General features: G+C 57.2%; 1 protein-coding gene across 3 annotated transcripts in view; it reads left to right on the plus strand.

Moving 5' to 3' along the window:
* The window catches only part of SOX13 (SRY-box transcription factor 13), a 44,739-nt gene extending 35,227 nt beyond the window's left edge, over window positions 1-9,512 (plus strand). For 2 of the 3 annotated variants that reach the window (XM_060289371.1, XM_030872723.2), the window contains exons 5-14: window positions 415-587; window positions 1,017-1,085; window positions 1,580-1,694; window positions 4,155-4,240; window positions 4,449-4,611; window positions 5,021-5,130; window positions 5,268-5,364; window positions 5,680-5,823; window positions 6,686-6,902; window positions 7,590-9,512. In XM_060289371.1, the coding sequence (XP_060145354.1) occupies window positions 415-587; window positions 1,017-1,085; window positions 1,580-1,694; window positions 4,155-4,240; window positions 4,449-4,611; window positions 5,021-5,130; window positions 5,268-5,364; window positions 5,680-5,823; window positions 6,686-6,902; window positions 7,590-7,866 (1,451 nt within the window). In that variant the 3' untranslated portion in view covers window positions 7,867-9,512. The remainder of the gene's footprint in view (window positions 1-414; window positions 588-1,016; window positions 1,086-1,579; window positions 1,695-4,154; window positions 4,241-4,448; window positions 4,612-5,020; window positions 5,131-5,267; window positions 5,365-5,679; window positions 5,824-6,685; window positions 6,903-7,589) is intronic. The other variant, XM_060289400.1, reaches the window with a different exon arrangement.
* The last annotated feature ends 2,747 nt before the right edge of the window (window positions 9,513-12,259 follow it).

Raw genomic sequence — 12,259 nt, forward strand, 5'->3', positions numbered from 1 at the left:
GTCCAGCAGCTCCCAGGAGGGATGAATTAAAAGGGGAATTTGAACCCAGATCTGTCTTGCTCCAAAGCCTAAGCGTGTCACTCTGGGCCCTCCAGTGGGTTAGTTATCCACCCTGACCCAGTGGCACTGGGCACTTGAGGACATCCCAGAGGTGGGCCAGGGCTGAGATGCCCCACCGTCAGCATTTCCAGGGCCTGGAATCGGTGAGTGATGGTGGGGACCTTCTAGAGCAGCTAGTTGTCAGGTGACAAGATGAGGAGGCCCCTCCAGGGCAAGGACTGTATCTCAGTTATCTCTGTGGTCCAGCCCCTGACGGGGGCCTGGGGCAGAGCGATTGCTCAGTGTCGTACGGATGGACCGGTAACAGATGAACAAACAAAAGTTCTCAATGGTGGTTGCTTCACTGTGGAGCAGGGACCCAGGAGAGCCTGGCAGAGAAGGAGCTCCAGCTGCTGGTCATGATCCATCAGCTGTCCACCCTGCGGGACCAGCTCCTGACGGCCCACTCCGAGCAGAAGAACATGGCTGCTATGCTCTTTGAGAAGCAGCAGCAGCAGATGGAGCTGGCCCGGCAGCAGCAGGAGCAGGTAGGCCCTGCTTGGTGTCTGGCTTTCTTTCCAGGGATGGGGGTCTGGTCCAGGGCCTAGAGCGGAGCATGGTGGGGGCAGGCGGGGAGGGGGCCGTGGGCAGGGGCTGGGCATTCCCACCTCTGGCGGTTCATCAGCCCTTGTGAGGGGACAGGGCGTGGAGCGGCGCTGCGGGGCTCTGAGTAAAAGCAGCTGGCGGCTTCCTGCCTAGCCTCCATCTTTGGTCTCTGAGGAAGGGGTAAGCTCTCCACAAAAGGAGAATAAATCCTGAGGGATGGCTGTTCGGCTTCTTGCCCTGTCCAGCTGTCCTCCATGTCCTTGTGCTAGGCACGGGAGGCAGGGTGTGGATGGGGCCGCAAAGGCTTGTGGGAGGTGGGATCCTAGGGCCTAAGGTGCGTGTTCCCATCACCTACTCTTTCCTTCTGCCAGATCGCCAAGCAGCAGCAACAGCTGATTCAGCAGCAGCATAAGATCAACCTCCTTCAGCAGCAGATCCAGGTAAAAAGAGGGGAGGGCTGGGTGCTGGGATCCAGGTAAAGATGGGGGAGGGCTGGGTGCTGGGATCCAGGTAAAGATGGGGGAGGGCTGGGTGCTGGGATCCAGGTAAAGCCGGGGGGAGGGCTGGGCTCTGGGGGAGCAGGGGCTTGAGGGGTTGACACCAGTGTGGAGAGGTACTGGAGACAGGGAAAGGCAGGGAGTGTGGACTAAGCAGAACCACTCAGGCATGATCCTAAGGAGGGCGGCTCCTCCCCTGTTTTTGTCCCCTATTTCAAGGGCAGGGCCCAGAGTATCTTCCTCCCAGCTGGGACCTGAGGGCAGGAAGACAGAGGCCCACAAAGGGGACATAGGGTCAGATGGATCCTTTTGAAAACTGTCCCTGCCCCAGGCCTGTGTCTCTCATCCCCAGGTCTACCCTCTGTGTCCAGGGATGACCACAGCTGGGTAGCTGGTTGGGCCCCCCAGGGACTCACACAGGGTTTCTTTGCCCTCAGCAGATCAACATGCCTTACGTCATGATTCCAGCCTTCCCCCCAAGCCACCAACCTCTGCCTGTCACCCCCGACTCCCAGCTGGCTTTGCCCATTCAGCCCATTCCCTGCAAGCCAGGTGAGTGTGGGAGGGGAGGGTTGACCTGAGGTCAGGGAAGGAGCCCAGGAACCACTCTCATCCATTAATGTGCAGTGTGGCCTTTCTGGGCCTCACTTTGGGATCTGTCTAGTCAAAGAATAATCCCTTCTTTCTGAGTTTCACTGGGAGAATGAAAACAAATAGCACACTGAAAACCATAAAGTGCTATCCAGACATAAGAGGATGTTGCCTATCTAGGTCTAGCCCCCCAGTTCTGTGGGACATTTCCTGTACCAGAATATTAACGTTTTGAATGTTGACTGAGATTTATCCATCTCCCAAATTCATGCTGTTGCTCTGCCCTGACAGTGGCACTGCTGCCTTCTGCCCTGTCACTGAGGCTCAGTGACCACAGATAGAGCAGCAACAAGCGCCAGGTGCTGACTGGCTGTTGGGCAGCCACGAGGGTGATAAAATGTGGACTTTGAGCTCAAGGAATTTACGGTCTGGGGAGGGAGACAGAAGGATACCAACAGCCGGGGAATCTGGGAAGGCTTCTTAAGGAGGTGGTGCTCGCTTGGGTGCTGGGGGAGTAGACTTGTGAGGGTGAAGCTGGGAGCTGAGGGTGGAGGGAAGGGGCCTGGATCCTGAGGCAGAAAGCCCAAGGGGGTGTTGGAGTTGAGGGGAGCACATGGCAGCTAGTGGGATATACCTGGGGAGGGCAGTCGGGGCTGAGCACGGACTTTGGGATTTATTTTGTAGAATGTGGGATGCACGGGAACATTTCAGCAGAGGATGTGTTGTCACACTGGCTGTGGGTGGTGGGGAACAGAGGGGTACCAACTGGAGGTAAGACGGGGTAGGGGCTGCTGAGGGGATTCTAGAGATGGGGGATGACAGTCTGGACTAGGGCAGTGACCGTGGGATGGAGGCAGAGATGGAATTATTAGGCTACGATCATTGATTCCTTATGAGAGGTCCTGGGGACAGGGCAGAGATGCTGCCCATAATTGATCCAGGAGGGGAAAGAGTTTTAAGTCAACTCCCTTTGGTAAATGCTCCCTGTTCCATGTGAGAGAGAAGGCAGGGGAAATCTAGCTGGGTGAATTCCTACGGGTCCACCAGCAAGGACTTTGGGCCGTGGGCACAGTTCATGGACCAGCACCACTGACTCCTGGGTGGGGGAAGGGAAAACACAAAGGACTGAGAAAGTCAGGCCCTACTTTGAAGGCAGTTTCTAATTTGGGGTGGAGGAGTGGGGACTGGGAATGGGGAGGGGTGAAGGGGGAGGACAGGTTGCACAAAACCATTGCACCTACAGGTGTCCATAGAGCCGAGCTGCAGGGGTGAGGAGGGCAGCGGCCTAGTTGTGGGGAGGGGGCCACACCCTTGCTGGACAAGGGGGGCAGGGGGCAGGAAATAAGTTGTGGAAGACCTGGACTGGCTAGGCTGCTCCCTGCTTTGTTTGCTCCTGAATCCTAGTAAGCAGGAATCCTGTGGCTGCCAGATGCGCCACCACCTCCCCCCGCCCCCGCTACCCCCCCCCCCCGCCCCCGCCTCGGCTGAGTATGAGCAACGCCTCTCCCAGGTCACAAGCCTTAGGTGGTGCCCGGGTGCCCATAGCATAGGGTCCAAACTCCCGGGCTCAGCCTTCACAGGCCCCGAGCCCCGCTTGCCCATCGAGTGCCAGCCTCACTTCCCACCTCCCGCTTTCCCACCTGCCCGCCTGCCATGCCCGCTCACGCCTCCCCTCCCCCCAGGAAGCCTGCTCCAGTCACCCCAGCTGAACAGAGTTCTCTGGCATGCCACCCATGCAGCCCGTATCACCGCCAGCCATGTGGTCAGTGTTTGTCTACATGGCTTATCTCTCCACCTCAATTGGCAAGTCAGGGATGCTGGTCCTCCTTGAGGGAGAATGAAGCCAGCTAGGTAGCGGAGAGAGAGTGCATGTAGGGGGGAAAGGTCTAGAGGATGCGGCTGGGTTCAGAGTTCAGATCTCAGATCTCAGTGCTCCCATTCAGTAACTCTATGGGCACCCATGTAACTTCTCCCAGTCTTCATTATCCATACAATGGGATGATGTATTGAGCACCTATTATATGCTACATACTAGGGATTACGTTGAGATGATGCGCATGAGGCCGGCTACAAACCAGGCAGCTGCTTTTGTACCCTGCACGTAGTAGGTACAAAACACAAGGACCCGTAGAAAGAGTGGATGGTGTACCTGATCTCGTTTCACCATCGGGTGGGAACTCCACGGTCAGTGGGTTGGGAAGGGCAGGAACAGGGTGAAGATGCTGATCAGTGTGCCGGGCAGTGGGGGACGAGGGCACAGGAGGTCCTCAGCAGTGCTTTGGGGCTGGGAGGGCAGTGGTTGGAAGCCAGCTGGGCCAGCTCCGAGCCTCTGCCCGCTCTGTGCTGCCGGGACCTCGTCAAGCAGGGCGTCTGCTGTTCTGTGCTCATCCAGGACTTTTCTCCTTGCCGCCTTTTCCGTAGTGGAGTATCCGCTGCAGCTGCTGCACAGCCCCGCTGCCCCAGTGGTGAAGAGGCCTGGGGCCTTGTCTGCCCACCACGCCCTACAGGTACTGCCCCCGCCCACTGGCCGGGGGCTCCCGCCCTCACCTGTGGTGGCTGGCTGCCCGCCTAGGGGACCATGGGGTCCTTTGTTCTTGTTCTCCTGCTTCTTCTGTCTTCCTTTCCTGTCTGCTTGTCTCCTCTGTCACCCTGTGTCCCCGCAGTCCCTCCGTGGAGGTGTCCTTTGGTGTCTCTAACCCTCTGGGTCTCCCTCAGGAGCCCTCCCAACCCCTAAACCTCACGGCCAAGCCGAAGGCCCCCGAGCTGCCTAATGCCTCCAGCTCCCCGAGCCTGAAGATGAGCAACTGTGGACCCCGTCCTCCCAGCCGTGGGGCCCCCACACGGGACCTGCAGGCCAGCCCCCCCAGCCTGCCTTTGGGTAAGCCGCCCCTACACCTTTCCCTTCAGCCCTCTTCTAGGAGAGAGCTAAGAGGGCAGGATATGACCCTGAGCGTGTCCCTTCCGCTCTGTGGGTTACAGTTTTTATAAAACAAGGGGTTAGACTTGCTCTCTTTGGCCCCTTTTAGTTCCAGCACTCAGTGTCCCGGAAGAAGATCCCCTTCCTGCTCTCCCCACTGTATCTGATTGGGCACCTGAATCAGGGATTCAGGCCATTCTCATTTCCAGTCTACTGTCACCAGGACTCCAGTGTAAATGGCGCCCCCTTGGGGATGTGCAGTGCAACAGAGGGGAAGAGGGAGCACCACCCCAGGGTGGCAAGACATGAACTGGGTGTACCTCCCTCAATAGCCCCTCCTTTCCCTTCCTTTTCTTCCCCTGTCCCATAGGCTTCCTTGGTGAAGGGGATGCTGTCACCAAAGCCATCCAGGATGCCAGACAGCTGCTGCACGGTCACAGTGGAGCCTTAGAAAGTCCCCCCAACACCTCCTTCCGTAAGGTATGGGCTCCCACTACCCTGCACCTGGGTGGGCAGGGGTGGAAGACACAGTGTCTGAGGCTACCAAAGGGAAGAGCGGGGGAGGGGAGCGGGGTGCTGCAGAGGGGGCTGATGTACACGTTGCCCTGTCTACCCAGGACCTCATTAGCCTGGACACATCCCCAGCCAAGGAGCGGCTGGAGGAGAGCTGTGTGCACCCACTGGAAGAAGCCATGCTGGGCTGTGACGTGGACGGTGAGGGCTCTGGGTACTGGGCTGATGGGCAGGAGGGCCCACCTCTGCTTCCCACCAGGGCCAGGGTGGGTCGGGTTGTGTCTGTCTCCAATCGCTTCTCTCCCTTAGTCTGTCTGTGGAGTCCCCTTACGTATCTGTCCCTTGTCTGTCTCTGGGCCCCTTACTTACTTACTCCTGGCCATCCCTGGCCCTGTGGGAGCCTCCTGGCGCCCTCTGGTGGTCAAGTAGGGGATGTTTTTTTCTGCCAGCCCTGGAGGACTCTTCCTTACCCCACACTGGCTGCCCTGCCTGGCTGACTCCTCCCCTGCTTCCCAGGCTCCCGCCACTTCCCTGAGTCCCGGAACAGCAGCCACATCAAGAGGCCCATGAATGCCTTCATGGTGTGGGCCAAGGATGAGAGGAGGAAGATCCTCCAGGCCTTCCCAGACATGCACAATTCCAGCATCAGCAAGATCCTTGGTAAGGGACAGTGGGGGGGGGGGGTCTCGGGGGGCTCTAGGGGCTCCAGGAGCCATAGTCAGCAGGATCTAGTTGCAGGAGTCAGCTGGGTCTACCTGGGGCTTTCTGGGTGATGGTCCACGCCGTGGTGAACTCCAGTGGAATCTGATGGCGCGTGGGAGGCAGGCAGGATGTGGGACAGCTGGGTCCTGGAGTCCGGTACCATTGTAGGGCTCTTCTGATAGCACCTGCACCGAAGAACTCAGGCAGAAGAGAGTGTGTGTGTACGTTCTTTAGCTCCCCGACCCCATCTCTCCCTAACTTGTTTCCCTGTTTGCCCAGACCCTTGGAGCTGGCTCTGGCAGGAGACAGGAGAGACTGGTATTCTTGGGCTCTCAGTAGAAAGGTCTTTGAAATTATATGTCCTCTTTGGAGGCCAAGGAGAGATGTGGGGCAGGGCTGCTGGAGCTAGAAGAGGGCAATTGTTCTCAAACCTCAGCTCCTCCAGTTCAGGTCTCTTGTCAACTGAGACACCAGGTATTTTGTCCTCAGCAGGGAGCCTCTGGGGATTGTTGGGGGCCTGGGTGGCTACTCTTTTGTTTATGCAAAACATGCAGACCAGAGGCCTCCCAGAGTCGCTGTGGAGTTTGGTATGTGGGTGGGTGCTGTGTCTTAAGGTAGCAATTGGATATCCTTATACATGCCAACCTCATTCATTCGCTCAGTATCTATGGAGCACCCACACTGGGCCAGGCCCTTGCTGTGTATAGGTGCTTGCACATATATCTGGGGACCAAAACCTTCTCGGGGCCTCCAGGATCTGCAGGGGGCTGGGGGTGTCAGCAGAGCCCAGCTGACTGCCTGCCCCTGGGGGCTGGGCCAGGCTCCCGCTGGAAGTCCATGACCAACCAGGAGAAGCAGCCTTACTACGAGGAGCAGGCAAGGCTGAGCCGGCAGCACCTGGAGAAGTACCCTGACTACAAGTACAAGCCACGGCCCAAGCGCACCTGCATCGTGGAGGGCAAGCGGCTGCGGGTGGGCGAGTACAAGGCTCTGATGAGGACCCGGCGCCAGGATGCCCGCCAGAGCTACACGACCCCGTGAGCAGGCCTCCCCAGCGCCTGAGACTGTGTGTGTATGTGTGTGTGTGTGTGTGTGCGCGCGTGCGCGTGCACGCAGCTCTTGTGAGTGGCAGGGGTTAGCGTGTGGCCTTAGTGGGATTCCAGGGGAGCTGTGTGTGTGCACGCATGTGTGGGCATACGTTTGTGTGGGCATTATGTGTGTGTGACTGTAGTGGTGACTGTGACCATGGTGAGTCCCTGGTGGATCAGGATATAGATTTGTGACTGACAGGGGACTAGTGGGTATCTGGAGAAATGTATCCGTGGGTCCCCTTGACAAACTCAATAAAAATTCAGGGGTACTAAAAATCAAGGTACTAATAATCATACGGAGGATTCCGGAGTTGACCAAAACAAGCATCCTAGTGGGTTTCTTTAAATAGGAAGCTCCCTGGGGCATATGAAATATACAGTTTCCCAAAACTGGATTTATACACGATCCTCTGGGAATGTCTGGACCCGTGGCCCTGGGGCTGCACGTGTGTGTTTGGGTTTGTAGCTGACAGTGAATTTGCCATCAGAAAGCAGCCAGGGAGCCGGGTGTATGTGTCTTGGAGCCAAAAGGGTGGGAGCTCGGAGGGCACGCCCTGCGGAGGACCGGAGGAGAGCAGGGTCGGGGTTGAAGTGCGGGTGCATCTGTAACCATGCCTTTCTTCTGTCCCGCAGCCCGCAGGCCAGCCAGGTGCAGATGAGCCCCTCAGATGTCCTGTACCCTCGGGTGGCAGGCGTGCCCCTGGCACAGCCCCTGGTGGAGCACTATGTGCCCCGCAGCCTGGACCCAAACATGCCTGTCATCGTCAACACCTGCAGCCTCAGGGAGGAGGGCGAGGGCACAGAGGACAGGCACTCGGTGGCTGATGGCGAGATGTACCGGTACAGCGAGGATGAGGACTCAGAGGCCGAGGAGAAGAGCGACGGGGAGCTGGTGGTACTCACAGACTGATCCCGGCTACGTGGGCCTGGCCCTCCTCCATGGGGAAGACCGGGCCCCACGCCAGCAGGCACAGCAACCCCACCCGGACTGCGTTGGTACTTGGACTTGCGCATGCCTGGGAGATGGGCACAGCTGTGCATTTGTAGATACATTCATGATGGGAGATGCCCCCTCCCCACCACACCTGTGGGCACACCTGAGGATCTGATGGCCCGAGTGGGTCCTGCATGGCGGTGATGGGCTGGGCTGGCTGAGCTCCGTGGTGGCCCTTGGGGCTCGTGGCCAGGGGACACTGTATGACCCTCCCCTCCTGCAGGTCTATCCACCCCAGGGGTATGGCAGCTACAGACCTGTTCTCCTGGGGCCACATGCTTTGTTTCCATTCTTGTCCTGGCTGGACCAGCCACCATGGGACCAACACGCACCGCCCCACCACAGTACCCCAGATCGCTCCTCTACCACGAGGATCGCTTTGTACTTTGTGCAAAGAGGTCTGGCTCTCCTCCATGTCTCTATCTTCTGCCAAGCCTTTCGTGCCTCTGGCTGGTGTGTGTGTGTGTGTATGTGTGTGTGTATGTGTACCCATGTGCGCAAGTGCACATGTTTTCATCTGTTCTTTCATTGCACAAGGTATTTATTGAGTGCCAGGCACTGTCGCTGACTTCCTGTGGGTGTGTCTCTTGATGCCATTCTTGCTTCTCCGGGGGGCTCTTTCTGTGCTTCTCTTTGTCCCCAAATTGCTACCTCTTTGTCAGTCTGGGTGTCTCAGGTTCTGTGTGTCCTTGGTGCATTTCTCTGTCCTTGTTTCTCTGCAGGGCCTTTTTTTGTGTCTCTCCCTTTCTCCGTGTCTGCCCTTGCCCCTTTAACGCCTGCTGGGTGTCTGTAAGCCCCTGGTCTGCCCTGGGCTCCCCAGCCATCCTGACCTCCCCTGCCTGCCCCTTCACTCCCTCCCTGACTCTGCATGTCAGTTCCCATGGAGCCATTTTTAGCTCCCAGCAGCATGGGAATGTGCTCAGCTTCCAAGGGGCTCTGTCATGGTGCCCCAGCCCCTGGTCCCAACCTGAGTGCCAGGAGTGGGGGCAGGAGGACTGATGGTGCCCCCTTCTGTAAGTGACAGAAGCCCTGGAGAGGGGGCTCTTGTGCAGCTGGTCTCCACTCCTCTGTCCTGAGCAGGGGATGGGAGCTCCCCACCCCCACCCTGTCCTTGGAAGGCTTCATCCTCTCCCACCCAGCTCTGCCCCTACACCTGCCCGCTCCCCTCCCCTCCCCCACTCTACACCCCCCTCCCCTCCCCCACTCTACACCCGTAACTTGCCTCAGCTCCTGATCCCTTTCACAAGGTCTTTCCCTAGGAAAATCAAATCCCGTTGGCACCTGACTCCAAAGATCCAAAACAGCCCTGGGGCAAGGTGGGAAGGGAACCCCAAATCCTACAGGGACAGATGTGGAGTCTGTGTCCGTTCCCCCATCTTCTCCCCTTCTACTTCCCCGAACCAACTTCTCTCCAGGCTGTTTCTTTTTTTTATGACTGTAAACATAGATAGTGCTTTATTTTGTTAATAATAAGATAATGATTAGTAACTTAACCAGCACATTTCTCCTATTTACACTTGGGGGAATTTTGTTTTCTGTTGACATAATAAAGACAGACCATTTCAGAATCTGGTCTTTGCTGGGACGGGATGGGGTGGTGAGGCTGGCCCAAGTCCAGAATTCCTAAATGTGCCACCAGCCCGGGCACCACTGCCCCCGGTGGCAGCTCCGTGGAACTTCAGGCATGGAGCCAGGGAGGAAACATCCTAGGCAAGGGAGCCCCAGGCCAGATGCCACCCCCAGAGCCCACACTCGAGTAAGACCCCGCCCCTGCTTCAAGGAGGTGAGCAGACCTCACCGCAAAGTGCCCACCCAGGTCCTAAGAAAGAAGGCAGTGGTTAAGAGCACTGTAATAAGAGTCAGGAAGCTCAGGATCTCCCCAGAACTAGCCACATGGCCTTGTGTGTGTGTGTGTGTGTTGGGCGGGTGTGTGTGTGTCAGGTCTCCCCTTTGGGCCTCATTTTCCTCATCTGAAGACAAGGAGTTTATGCCTTAGCCATGGCTCTTCTTTTGGAGAAGGAGCCCTTTGAAAATCGAATGAAAGCTGTGGACCCTCATTCCAGAAAAGGGCTCACATGGACACCACGAGCCCATTTATAAGCCCCCCAGGATACTGATTAATGAAGCAGGGTCTCTATTTATGTACTTAAGGGCTCTGTGACCTTACGCTTTGAAATGAGATCTCAAAGACCTACGTGTCACACTAAGAGAAATAACCATCCCATAGACCTAAAAGAGCTGGGTGACTGAAACTCAAAATGCAACAAGAGTTGATAAAAAGACCAACTCTTGTAGCTGAAAAATGAACCCCATTAACATGGAGTGGGGGCAACAAAGCTGAACAGTACCATGTCAAAGAGTTGGGCTTGGGTTGGATTAACAGAAGCATGTGTTAACAAGCAAGGTGATGGGCCAGTGTACGCCACACAGTCCTGGTCTCAGGTGCATCATGCCAGCCCCAGGCCCCTGAAAAGAAAAGGCCATTCTCACACTGGAGGGGCCCAGAGGCAGGCATCCTGTACAGAGGACTGGAGGGAGCCTAGTGGATGGACACGTCCTTCAAGGAATGGTTGAGAGGGCCAGGGATGTTTAGTCCAGAAAAAAGGAGACTAGGGTAGGGCAGAAAGGACAAGATGGCTTTCTTCAAAGCTGTCAGCTGGGCAACACATAGATATTTGATGTAGCTCATGAGGGAGCACTAGGACTTGGCCTTTTGATGGAAGTCGCGAGGGTCAACATTTTTGACTTAACATAAAAAACTTTTTGACAAAGATGGTCAAAAGTGGTAGTGAGCTTCCCAACACAGAGGCTCTTGAATGCTGGAAAATGGATTTCTAAATTGGAGAGGGTGGTGGTGAGAGAAGGTAGGTATGGTTGATTCCCGCGCCACAAACTTGGGAGTAAAGACACCCCAAGAATTAGGGTCCCGATCTTTTGATCTAGGGAGGATCCTGGCTGCTAGCCTTTGCTGGTTTCTCCTAGCCCAGCCTCCCAGAGCTTTGAGTTTCCTTTTCTTTGCCCTCCCCACCCCAGGTCACCGGCAGGGCAGTGGCAAGCAGCAGAGCCCAGCCTCTTGGGCCCCTAGCGGAAAAGATGAAGGTGCTCTTTGCGAAGAGGAGCTTGGCTGACTGTGGCGCCTGCCCCCTAGTGGTCACAGGGGAGAGTTGCTCATTTCAACTTCCCTGTCCATCTCCGCAACCCTCCAGTCCCCACCACCACCCCTCACTATGTTCCAAACCAAATCTGGGCAGTCTGGTCAGGACACTCCTGGCCAGGCTCGCCCTCACCCCCTGCCAGTCCTGAGTTCCTCTCACTTCCCTATTCCCAGGTCCTCTGTGGCCTCAGGAGAGCCTGAGGCCACTACTGCCCACCTCCTACTCCCTCCAGCAACCCTTGTCCTGTCCTCATTCCAGCTGCTGAGAGAGAGTCACGTGCCCTGCATCCTCCTGGGGTGGGAAAAGCTCTGCCCGGGAACCTGTGGTTGGTGCCCTGGAGCCCCACCCCCCTGGCCCCCGGAGAGGCGGGATGGGGTCAGATGGGTTAAAAGGCCAGGAACAGAGCGTCCTGGACATTACCATTACTGGGAAGGGTGGGGCACGAGCTTGTTCTCTGCCCTCTCTGTGCCTCTCCGGAGGTTAGGGGTGAGAGCCCAGCAGAGATGAAGAGTCCAGGAGTGCTTTGCCTGGAGAGCCTGCTAAGTGTCAAGAAGTGGCCTGAGGGAGTGGAGTCAAGGCCACCCTTGAGTCTCCAAGGCCTGGTGCCGAGCCCGGTGGGCAGGGGGGCGGGGTGGCAGTGAAAGGCGAGACGGTGGGCCTCCAGGCTTTGTGCGGGAGGGGTGTGCCTAAACTCCCCTGCCCCCACCTGCCCACTCCCCTGGAGAATTGGAGGAATGAGGATACTTTCTTAAAGGCGGTAGTGGGATGGTGCCTGCAGGTTAATTCCTTTGGTGCTGGTGGTGGCCGGGCTATAGGGGCACAAGATGATACCTGGGGGGCCCTGCTCACCGCTGTACCACCATCTCAGTGCTGTGACATCAAGGCCCCAGGAGGCTGGAAACGAAGCTGCCTTCACAGTGGTTTTCTGCCCTCAGCTCCAGAGGTGGATCTGAGAGGAACAAGGAGCGTGGGCACTGCCATACAGTCCTCAGGAAGGTGGTGCGCATGACCACCTGACCCCACAGATGACCTTCAGAGGCCCTACCTGCCCAGCCCTGGCACCCTCCCTATGCCGGGGCAGATCTTTCAGCCGTGTCCTCCACTAGCGCCCTTCCTAGATGCGATACTGCTACTCGTCAGGGGCCTGGCCACCC

Source organism: Globicephala melas, chromosome 1, assembly GCF_963455315.2.
Source record: "Globicephala melas chromosome 1, mGloMel1.2, whole genome shotgun sequence".
NCBI classification, from domain to species: domain Eukaryota; kingdom Metazoa; phylum Chordata; class Mammalia; order Artiodactyla; family Delphinidae; genus Globicephala; species Globicephala melas.